The following is a 12,279-nucleotide window of genomic DNA, read 5'->3' on the forward strand; positions in this document are numbered from 1 at the left end:
TTGTATGGCATTAAAAGGACCTGGAACTTTTGTTTTTCCACTGAAAGCTCTGGTTTGCACAATAAATGCCTTGTGGGTGAAATGTTATGGATGATGCTCTGATGTCCCATTCTCCTGAAGGCAGCACAGAGCTGCACCACCAGAAACTTACCAACACTGAAGAGCTATGATTAATGTAGTTACAGTTCACTACATTAATTACGTCGTGAACTACATGATTCATGTAGTGAATCATTCACTACATGTTCATGTAGTTCACTACAATAATCATGTAGTGAACTACATGATTAATGTAGTGAACTACATGATTAATGTAGTTCACTACATGAACTACATGAATGTAGTTCACTACATTCAATATTTCAGTGAATATAGTTCACTACATTCTGCAGCATGCTCTGCAGCATGTTTTAATGTTGCAGAGCTCAGTCGTTTTGCAAATTGAAAGTTTAAACTGGCATGTTGTACATCTTTTATCTGGTCATTTTGTGGAATATTAACAACTACAAAATGGCAAAGAATAAGAATATTTTTTCCACTTTGATTGGCTACTGTTAGGCCTACTGATTTCAATTTGAATGTTTGTTGCATTTTTTGTAGACACCTGTGAAAATAATTTATATTCCCATGACTTTTTTGTTCTCTGGGAAATAATTTTTGATGATAAATACAGAAACAAGCATAAAAAGCAAACATCTACAATAGTGATAGTAATATTAATGATAAAATAATGGTCAGTGCAAAGTAGCCTACAAATTCTTTGGTGGGAGGCGGTGAGGGACTTGGATAAAGGCTAGGGGGGCGCTGGCCCAAAAAAGATTGAGAAACACTGGTGTAGAGCATATGAAGGTATGCTGAATCTGAGTACCACTAGTTGGTTCCTTGCTGTAGCCATGAGTAGACATTTCACTAATAGGTGCTACGTTGTATGTTTGCAGATACTGACCTACATCAGATCTTCAACATAAGAAGTTGAATATCTTATGTTGAACTAATTCTTGTGCTGAAGATATTCAACGTAGGAGTGTCTTCATATGGTGAAGACCATCTTCGACTTATAAAGATTTTCTTGAACATCTTGTGTTGAACATTTTGTGTTCAATGTGGGATGTTCTTCATCTTATGTTCAACATAGCATTAGGAAGGATAGGATGATCTTTGGCTTATGTTGAAGATGTTCATCATAAAAACATCTTATAAGTTCAACACCTTATGTTGAACAGAAGATGTTCTTTATCTTGTGTTGAACATCTCATATAATTATGAGACACAACATGAGACCTGATATTAATTGTTCACAAAATCAAGCTACATTTTTTTGTTGTTATGAGAGCTATTTTTATAATTCACTTCCTAAAAATTATAAAGGAATGAATCGTTGACAAAAAAGTTGTTGACTTTTTTTCCCTTTCAATATAATTAATTCAGAAGTAAAAACGTCACATTTATATAATTACAATAATAAACCCTTTCAATGTAAAGGAAAACTGCTACAACACTTATTTTGTGGTTAAAAAGAATACTGTTGATAGTGTTTTTGTATTGTATAACAAAAACACATGATAAAAAAATTATTGAATTGAGTCGAATTGATAAACAATAGATTGTTTCATCATGGAAAACAAATTTTGGATTCAAAATTCAATTCATTTGCTTTATTTTGGGGCTTTCGTTAAGGCGGGTCATTTTTGACCCGTAGGACAAGAGGAGTAAACAGAATTTTAAGACAACACGAGGGTCAATTCACATTTATTGAACTACCCGCTCTATCAGAGATAAACTACTTAATAATTTGACAGAATTAAACACATTTTAAGAATAATATTTTACTTTGAAACTGTTGTGTTTAACTTTAATGATGAAAATCAGAATTTGAATCCAGGAAATAAAAACATAAAGCAGTTTGTTCAGAGAAGAAAACAAAGAAACATCAAATCTTCATGAACTTGTTCGATTCCAGTTTGTCAATAATCTGATAATTCTGTAGATTAACTTTCAAACAGCAGAGAAATGAAACTTTAATTCAAGTTAGTAGTTTTCTGTTCTACAAACATCAGAGAAAATAAGAAACAAACAGTAATATTCCTGAAGACAAAGTTCAAGTAGGAAACAAAGCAAACTTACAGTTTGTTCAAGTAATCCAAAAAGGTGAACAAGAATATCTGAACATCAAACTGAGACCCAACAGAACAGCATTAGAACCAGACTGGAACCGCACCTGAACAGGTTAGTTTAAACTGAAAGTTTTATGAACAGAAATGAGCCCAAACTGGTTTAACTGCTACTGACTAGAGGCATGCTTACCTGCTGACATCTGAGGACATGAACTTTTCTTATGACTCTCAGTTTGAACACAAAGACTTTGTTAATGTTATTTTGCTGGTCCAGGTTCAGTGCAGCTCTAATGGAACCAGAACCTGTTTTAATTTGGAACCAACTGAACTCTTCGATGGTGGGTATTTTATCTTCCCTGGTTGGTGAAACTATAACCTGCATGACGTCTGATTATTAATCCCAAAAAGCCGCATTTTAAAATGATCCAGGTTTATCAGTGATGGTAAAAATATTTCAGATCTGGAATCAGTTCTAAGATTTAAATTATCAGGACATGAATAAAAGATCATTTGTTCCTCAGCTGCTTTTGAAATGAGCTCAATACAACAGGAGTAAATATTACATTGAATCATAATTTTATGAAATGAATCAGAATCAAAATGCTGAAGCAATGAGTGAAAAACTAAGTCCATCCTCAAGGAGCTGCTGGTCAGATGCAAAACAGTACTTTAATTATTTTGATCCCTTTTGACAATAAATAACAGGTTTAGGGTTTCATGAAATTATGGCATGAAAAAACATCAAAACAAAAGTAGATATCAAGAATCTATTAAAAATGAAACAAAGGAACAAACTAAACTGTCGTCCTTAATATCACCACATTACTGCTGCTGAAAAGTACCATCTCCTAGCAACCTGTCAGCCAATAGAATGCAAGTGTTATACTTGGTGTGTTTGTTTCCTTTTTGTGGGTGTGTCTGTGTAGTTACGTATCTGTCTAGATATAGAGATGCCTGTCTATTCTACCAATATAGGAACAATTTATATAGACAGATATTAGAAAACTCATACAACTGATAAAAATGAACATCCATTCTTTTGAAAGAATGATGTGACTCTTTAAAGTGTAAGTAGACTGAAAGTTAATCCTCGACCATTGCACATTTTCTCTTATAAGCAGGAAAAGAAAATGATTCACAAACAGGCAGAGAGGTTTGCAAAGGGAGATTTGATCCGATCAGAGACCAGTTTTGAGCGTAATAAGAAAGGTCTGAGAAAGAACACGGAATATTTAAAAGACAGCAGCAGTACCAGCATTACAAGTTTTGAGAGGAAAGCATAACATCCCGTTTTCAAACTGAAAATTATGGCCAAAACATTCCTCCACAGACTGGAACAAAATATCCCTGAGTCATAACTTTGACATTCAAACTAGAGGAACTGGTTGCTTTTCAGCGTTTATTTCCTTGTTTTTTTCTTTCTTCCTCAGTAGGTGACTACTACACCTCCTGACTCTAGTGCCAGTAGGTGGCGCTAGAGTCAGCAGGAGGCAGCCTGGAGAAAAGGCTGTTCCTCCCTGATCTGTTTCCCAGCAGTAAGAGTGTAGAAGTTGAGAGCTGGAGAAGTTTAATCCTGTTGCTGCAGCAGCAGAGATGTTCTGCTTCATGGACTGAATCAGGTTGGAAAGAGGAGAGATCTTTACTGAGCTGCTGCTGGATTCAGGAAGCTTCTTCTTCTTCTTGGTTTCATTGTAAATGTGTGCAGCGCCACCTGGTGGTGCTGGTTGGTAGAGGAAGTGCTGAAAGGTTGGAGGTGTTTGTCAGAGGTGTGTGATGATGGAAGCCTCTCCCTGGTTTGTGAGTCTGAGCTCAGAGATCAAATCTTTGGTTCTTGTTGAACTCTTTGTTGAATGTGATGCAGCTTCTCCTTTTTAATGTTTGTATTTCTGGATATTACAGTGAGGCCACAGCAGGTTTTCAGCAGCAGGGCTGTTTAGTGTTTCATTCCTTCATCTGTGTGTGGGAGTGTGGATGGAGCAGGTATCCAGGTGTTGATCAGAGTTTAGATTGATTGGATTTTAATGCTGATTATTAAATCAGGTTGAGCTTCCAGAAATGTTTCCTTAGTTTCCTGATGTCCTTTAAGGCTTCAGTGAGTTTCTTCAGGTTGTTACTGAGGGATTTCCTTTCTCCTCTCTGTTGGAGCTTTTCCTGTGTTTGGAGAAATGAGTTGTGCTGCAGCAGCACCAACTGTCCTTCCTACATCCACTGCAGTTTGCAGTCCAGATGTTGGACTGTTCCTGTCTCAGTGGAGGACAATGTGTGTCTGAGAGACATGTAATGTCCATGTTTGCTGCTGAAAGAGACTGATGGTCTGACCCCCCTCCTCCTTTCAGGGTGGAGCCTGCTGGAGGCCGATTCTTGACACCAGGTCTGAGGAAGTGTAAGTGTGTTTTTCATCTGATTCATGACAACAAAGCAGCTCACATTCAACCATCTTCAAACTGTCACATCACTCATTCAGGATCATCATCAAAGATCAATAAATGATCAATAACTGCAGCTGGATTGTGTTTGTTCTCTCCATCAGATTCCTGTCAACTCACCATCGACACAAACACAGTGAACAGAGAGCTCAAACTGTCTGAAGACAACAGGAAGGTGACACGTGTGAAGGAGCTTCAGTCATATCCTGATCATCCAGACAGATTTGATTACTGGTTTCAGCTGCTGTGTAGAACTGGTCTGACTGGTCGCTGTTACTGGGAGGTTGAGTGGAGAGGACAAGTTTATATATCAGTGAGTTACAGAAGAATCAGGAGGAAAGGAGACAGCAGATACTGCAAGTTTGGAGGAAATGATCATTCCTGGAGTCTGAGATGCTTTCATGATGGTTACTCTGTTTGGCACAATAACATAGAAACTCGTCTCTCCTCCTCCTCCATCTCTAACAGAGTATCAGTGTATGTGGACTGTCCTGCTGGCATTCTGTCCTTCTACAGAGTCTCCTCTGACTCACTGATCCTCCTCCACACCTTCAACACCACATTCACTGAACCTCTGATTCCTGGATTTGGGTTCTGGTCCAGTTCTGGTTCCTCTTCAGTGTTTCTTTGCTGATTTGAGTCTAAAGATTTTCCTCCTGTCAGAGAAACTCTCTCACTGTTGAACAGATAGTTCATCTCTACAATCTATTTCTTGGTGAAACTTTTCTGATTGAGTCCTTGGAAACTTTTTCTTCTTCCAGTCCTTTAAAGATGGAAGCTGGGATTATTCCAGGATTATTCCAGGATTATTCCAGGATCCTCATGTTTTCCTGTTTGTTTCCAGTCAAAGCTTCACACTGAATATTAAGATGTTGTTTCTCTTATTTTTTTCCTTTTATTCATCAGATTTCATGGAAATGTTGATCAGTTTTTCTCACTGAACATTTTCTGTTTCTGTGGCTCCTATTTTTCTAAACTCGTCAGATTTGAATATTAAATCTTTTTGTTTATTTGCTGCAGTTTTTCTTCATGTGTTTTAGAGAAATAAAAACATTTTTCTTCTTCTGCATTTGGTTCATTTGCTGCTCATTCTGTTCTTTTCCTGTTCAAATATTGCATTAAAAATTTTACATTGCATTAAAAATTTGTTTGCATAATTTCTCAGTTCGTTAATCTTTTCAGTTCATCCCCATCTACGAGGCATATAAAAGAGGCCTAGGCTTCTGATATACTAGGTAAGATTTCAGATCAGCAATGGAATTTGAGTCTGTCGAAAATCAAAACCTGTTCTATTAATTCTAGACTGCAACTTATTCAATTCAAAGTTATCCATCAGCTGCACTAAAACTAAACTTATTAAGCTTTTTCCCTGCATCTCACCAAAATGTGACAAATGTAAAGTAGATGATGGGACTTTGGGTCATCTGTTTTGCTCCTGCCCTAAACTTCTGGACTTCTGGTGTCGGATATTTGAATTTTTTAGCAAGGCTTATGGCAAGCCTTTATGTCCGGATAGGCATTTGATAATTTTGGGTTGCTTTAAATCCTCTCTTACTCTTCCCACGTCTTTACAACAGTTTCTAATGTTTGGTTTAAAGGTAGCAAGGGTCTCTCTGCATGGAGTTTGCATGTTCTCCCTGTGCATGGTGGGACATGACTGTCAGGTTAATTGGTCTCTCTAAATATACATGTATGATTTAGATGTTTTTTTTAGCAGTTGGATATTTATTCTTAATTTAACAAGTTTAACAAGTTTATCTTATTGTACTTTTGGCCATGGAAACTCAACAGGACAGAGTCTGTCCTTTTTTTGGGCATTTCTGCAAAATTTGAAGAAAACTTTTTATCTGGTTAAAAATGAAAAATCAGACATATTTCTGACCCTCTGTAATCTAAGTTGGTGGAGCGTTTGGACTTGATGCAGAGACTGTTGTGGTTCAATTCCTGGTCTGAAAATAAAGATTCATTCTTAATTTGGTATTTAAGTATTTTCATCATATTCAGGCAAAATTAAGTCTTTATGTTAATAAAAAACATGATTTCTGCTTAAATATGTGATTTTTAATTGATCTATATTTACTCTATGAATGCACCGATTTGAGATTTCAGCTGACTTTCATGTTTCTGGTTTTTGGACCAGAACAGAAAAAATCAATATCTTTTATTATCTTTGTCAAATGATTAAACACCAGATGACCGACCTGCTAAACTCCATCTAAATGATTAATAATTAAATAAAATTTGATAAAAACTAAATCATATTGGCCCAGTTCCACTTATTGATTTTTTAAATTATTTGTATCCATCATAAAAATACCAAATACAAACAAACCCTAAAGTCGTCCCTGCAGACCAGCTTTAGATTTGCATCAACTGAACATCAAGCTTCAGTAACATCTCAGTTAAAGTTTGTTTTCCAGATCTGAGGTCAGAAAGTTCTGGTTTCCATCATGTCCCAGTTTTTAGTTCTGCTTTTTTCTGCTTCTTTTTCTCCACCTGACAGAGACGAGATGATTAAAATGCTTCATAGAAACGTTCAGATCTCAGATCCTCATTGAACCTGATGTCTGTAGTTTTAGTCAGAAGCTCCCAGATGGTCCAGATGAGAAGATCTGAGCATCTGGTTTGGTTGATCCAGAAGGTTCTGGACTCATCCAGAAACCCAGAACAACTGGACTCCAGTCACACCTTCAACAGAACATTCTGCTCTAAATCCAGACTGGACCGCTTGATTTCTTTGGACCTGAAACATAAAGTGCTGTGAAAAACTATTTGCTCCTTTACAGATTTCTGCTGTTTTGCCTTTTTGTCCTCCTGAAATGTTTCAGATCATCAAACTGATTTTAATATTTGATGAAGAAAAACTGATTAAATACAAAAAACAGTTTTAAATGATGATTTTATTCATTAAAGGAAAAGATCTGAAAACCAACAAACACAAAACCAAGAAAAAACACAAAGCTGGAAAAACAAGACAAGTATAGAAATAGTTAAAGTTTAAATTACTGTCAAAGACAAGAATACAAAGTTTAGACTGAAAAAAGTTTAGGTAGAAAAACAAACATATAAAACTTTCACTCTGTTCTACATAAATCATCATAAAATCAAAGCAGCAGAAAATTTCCTGGATATTTTTCTAAAACATCTTCAAGGATTTCCAGCTAAGTTTGTAGACAAACTCACAAAAAACAAAATCAAACCTCATTTTATTTGTTTAGCAAATATTTCAGAGGGAAAATCAGTTTTAACTCCTCACTAAATTACTGCAAACTAGAAATCCCTCTAACTGAACTACAATTGTTTTAATATTCATCCTAAATAAATCATTTTCTATTAGTTTATAGTTTGTTTCTTTCATTTCTAACAATGTTTCTTTACACCATGGAAGGAGTTTATTATAGACTTTGGCAGCAGAACCTCTGGCTATGGATCCACCGGATCAACATGATCACATCGGCTTCTGGACGAGACGACATCAACGAGATCAAGACACCAAAATACTTCCATACACTTTAAAAGTGACCTGAATATGTTTGGGTTGGTCTGTGGGCCAAACTAAACATGTTCATTACATTTTTGTTCAAAATCCTTCTTATATCCAAAAGAAATTCAAATAGATGCTCAATTATATAAACCTACATCTTTGAAAAGCAGAAGTGGAGTTTGACTGGAAAGTAAAAACTAGATTTAACAGAACTCCATTAAAAACTTTCATTTCCAGGATCCAACCACAGATAGATGTTGGAGGAATCTGTGGAATGGTCGGTCATCACACACGTCTTCTGGGACTGAGCACAAATAAAGACCTTCTGGAGGAAATGAAGCAGGAGACTGAGGACATTCTAAGGACAGATGTCCCCATGGAGCCTCTTCTGTTTCTGCTGGACAGAAACACCAAGGATTTACTCACTAAAGATCAATGTTACATATTGATGCACATTCTGCTGCTGGTAGCAAGACAGACAATTACACTAAACTGGATTAAACCTGCTCACAATTACACTAAACAGGATTAAACCTGTTCACATTACACTAAACTGGATTAAACCTGTTCACCACCTGCTGCTGAATGAAGGAGAAACTGAAACATGACAACATGATGGAGCGTCATGAAAATAGATAATTAAATATGTAGTTTTAAAAATAAATACTGAATTTGAAAATTAAATGTTTAGTTTGCAAATTAAATATTTATTTTGAAGCTAAATATTTTGCTAAATTTTTTTCCCTAAAATTTAGTTTTCAAAGTAAATATTTAGCTTCTGAATTAAATACTTACCTTAGAAAGAACGTGTGGACATCATGAAAATATTAGTTTGAAAAATGCATTTTCACTTTTTTTTCTGACATGATAAATAAAATACTGTTCTTAATTATTTTTTACAATCAATCGTCACTTATCATGACCAAAGTAAGTACACCCTCATTTCCATCAGAACTTCTCTCCTTCCTCATGAAGATTTTATCAACCTTCCTCTGATTTCACCTCAGAGCTTCTACTTCCTGGTTCTGTTGCTCTGAAAAAAGAAACTACAAGTCAGGTGCGCTGTGACGTCATCAGTCACGCAACATCCGTCACATTTACTTCCAGTTTGAATTCACCTGTTCGGGTGTGGCTCCAGTCCGTCTGTTGTGTCTCAGTCTGTTGTTTTTCTTCTTTAACTATTTTTATCGTTTTAACAAAATGTAAGTTTAATTTGTTTATTTCTTGAACTTTCTCATCAGAAACTTTCCTGATTGTTTCTAATTTCTGATGTTTGGAGAAAATGTTCACTTTTGATTTCAGCTCAAACTTTAATATCTGCAGTTTTAAGGTTAATCTACAGGATTATTAGATCAAACAACATGATGAACAGCTGATGATTCTCTGTTTTCTTCTCCGAACTGATTCATATTTTTTTTCCTGGTACCGAACTCTAACGTCAGCAACAGTTTCCTGCTGCTTCCTTTCAAAATAAATATTAAAATTGGTTTGATTCATTCAGATTATTGAATAGTTAATATTTAATGCTGCAGATAATCCACTTGTAGAGATTAATAATGAACTAAAATCCTTCCTGTTGTTCAGGTTGAATCAGTGAATGTAAATGTTGCTCCATGTCTCCATCTAGTGGACTGATAGTAGAAGTGCAGCAGCTGATGGCAGCTTCCTCTGCCTCTCTGCTGTCTGACTGCATTCACCTGACACTGATATGAAGCAGAGAAGAAGAGCCAATCAGAGGAGGAGCAGCTGATCTTTTTCCAGCACTAATGATGTAAAGGATGATCAGAGTTGATGTGCAGATGAATGATGTGTGTTTCCTCTGCAGGTGAAGCTAGAAAGTGTGTGTGAGCTGATGTGAATTCAGCAGCATGGATCAGTGTGAGGACAGAGAGGAGGGAGTCCCTCCCTCTAAAACCACTCTGTGTGGGGAAGATGAGAGCCAGAGCAAAGGTCAGAGGTGAGGTCACCATCTCTAACTTTCCACAGCCCTTTTCACACAGCGTCCACTATATCAGGCCAAAACAGACGTGGTGATGAAGCAGCAGCTTCATCACCAAGTTTAATCATCATGTTTCTGTCAGGATCCACCAGAGACTCAGACCAGAACCAGAACCCAGCTGTGTGTCCTTTAAGAGCGACAGGTCAAAGGATGGATTCATTGACTTTAAATCTCCTGGATCTCCACCATCAGAGAGGTGAGCTGTTTCTAACTGCTGTAAACTGAACCAGTAAGTTTCAGATGTTCCCAGTTATATTTACAAAGGTTTGATCCATTATAGCCTGTTATGATCTCAATGTTGATCAACAGGTTTGTTGAGCCACTAGAGGATCATGGGAAATGTAGTTGAACTCTTCTGACTGCAGAACCTTTTAATATAGAAACACTGAAAGTTTTTAACTTTACAGTTAAAATGTATCTGATTTTAACTGTAAATATTTATTCCACAAATCAAATTAGGACTTTAGACGCTTCTGTTATGATGAAAACCCACAAGTCATGTTACTGAGTGAAACAGAAACTGAAACTAACTTTGTTCCTCAGATCAGGCCCCATTTTGAGACGGAGGACAGAAATAACTTGTCGTTTTCAGACATAAGGTTTTTATTATATGATGTTTCTAGAACATAATGAAACTGGAGTGGTGCCTCAGTGATCAATAGATGAATCAATAAAGTCTTAATCAGCCCTTAGGGGCAGCATGAGGCTGTGGGTGTGTCTGCAGAGGGCAGAGAGGATGGAAGGTGGACAGATTGATTCTCAGCTCTGGGGAAAAAGCTGATCTTTCTCCATAAAGTGGTTGTTCACTTTCTGGACCTGCAGCGTTTCCAGACGGTACCAACAGTTTGTGTCCTGGGTGGGTGGATCATCAGCAGCAACACAACTGGCCTTCCTCTGCAGTCGGCCAGTAGATATCAGGTCCAGGTTCGGTAACTGATCCCACGATCCACTGGGCCGTTCTCACCACCCGGGCCGAGTCCTTTTGGTCCTGGGTTGTTGTCGTCCCACCCAGTCCTGCTGAGGCAGAGGATGCTCTTCATCACGGCTCTGTAGACGTTCTGGAGCCGCTGAGCAGGAAGTCCAGCCCTTTGCTACTTCCTGAGGAAGAAGAGTCTTTGTTGGGCCTTCCTCATCAGAACAGAGGTGTTCAGTGACCAGGTCCGGTCCGAGGTGACCTGGATGTCCAGGAATCTGATGTTGTCTCCCTACACACTCCACCACCTCCACCTGGACTGGAACAGGTGGTGCCCTGTCAGATTTTCCTACCGTAGAGCATCGATCTGCGCTTCCCCTCTCGGTGGGACGGATAGAAGATCGTCTGTCATGGATCCTTTAGGGGTCGAGCTTTGCTGGATTTATTTTAATTTAAGGGATCAAGGAAGTATTTAGACGGAAAATTAAATTAATTGAAATACTTTATTGTGAATCATTACTGCTTATAAATTGTTGTTACATGAAGAAACATATTTATATTTCATGAGAGAAATATTTAACAAAGTGCCACAACTTAGTTACTGCGACTGAGATCTACAGGATCCCACATGATCCCACCTTTAGGCAACACCAACACCTGGAGGTGATCATGAATATAAACTAAATAAGAGTTTAATGAGTCTTTTAAAGAGCAGAACAGGTTTTACCTTAGTAGAAAAAAACAGAACAAAAACACTTTAAACTACAACAAAGTATTAAAACCATAATAAGATGAAAATAAAATATAATTTATTTGGAAGAAATGTATAATATTACCAGAATAAAGTTGTAATATTCTGACTTTATTCTCATATTTTATATATTTTTATATATTTTCTTAGTGTGTCCATAATACTCCATCCTGTTAAACTGCTTTACCTGATTATTTAAATCCTAAAATGTGACACATCTCTCCTTCCTCTGCAGTCTGGGGTTCATCCGAAACTGATGTTTCTCTGATCTGTGGAGTCAATCCAGATTTAAACTCAACAGATTTCCCTCTCTTCCTCCTCTGAGTTGTTTCTTGTCCAGTTGGACTTGTTGTTTCTACTGCAGCAGTGAGAAACTCTTTGTCTCTCTAAGCGCTGCTGGAAACCTGAACAGATCTGCTGGAAGCTGAGAGTGATCAGATCCTCCTCATGATCTCCATGGATCACCTGATCCTGAATCTCTCTGATTGTTGGTCCGTCTGGAAAATATTCCTTCCACATATTCCTGCCTCTCTGACTGAACCGACTCTCAGCAGGAGGACTGGCAGCCCGTCTAAAGGAGGTCTGGACCCCA

The 12,279-nt window shown here is 37.4% G+C and overlaps 1 protein-coding gene and 1 long non-coding RNA gene across 3 annotated transcripts in view; both read left to right on the forward strand.

Moving 5' to 3' along the window:
* The first annotated feature begins 3,808 nt into the window (after positions 1-3,808).
* Positions 3,809-5,607, forward strand: LOC145554213 (uncharacterized). Its single transcript, XR_014090245.1, has 2 exons — positions 3,809-4,497; positions 4,645-5,607. It is a non-coding gene; the product is annotated as an uncharacterized LOC145554213 (long non-coding RNA).
* A 3,374-nt stretch (positions 5,608-8,981) lies between these two features.
* LOC108166031 (NLR family CARD domain-containing protein 3-like) overlaps positions 8,982-12,279 on the forward strand; it is a 36,707-nt gene continuing 33,409 nt past the window's right edge. The window contains exons 1-3 of one of the 2 annotated variants that reach the window (XM_081613690.1): positions 8,982-9,226; positions 9,850-9,981; positions 10,106-10,219. In XM_081613690.1, the coding sequence (XP_081469816.1) occupies positions 9,893-9,981; positions 10,106-10,219 (203 nt within the window). In that variant the 5' untranslated portion in view covers positions 8,982-9,226; positions 9,850-9,892. The remainder of the gene's footprint in view (positions 9,227-9,849; positions 9,982-10,105; positions 10,220-12,279) is intronic. The other variant, XR_014090231.1, reaches the window with a different exon arrangement.

The sequence above is a fragment of the Poecilia reticulata genome, chromosome 12 (assembly GCF_904066995.2).
Source record: "Poecilia reticulata chromosome 12, P_reticulata-male-v2, whole genome shotgun sequence".
Classification (NCBI taxonomy): Eukaryota; Metazoa; Chordata; class Actinopteri; order Cyprinodontiformes; family Poeciliidae; genus Poecilia; species Poecilia reticulata.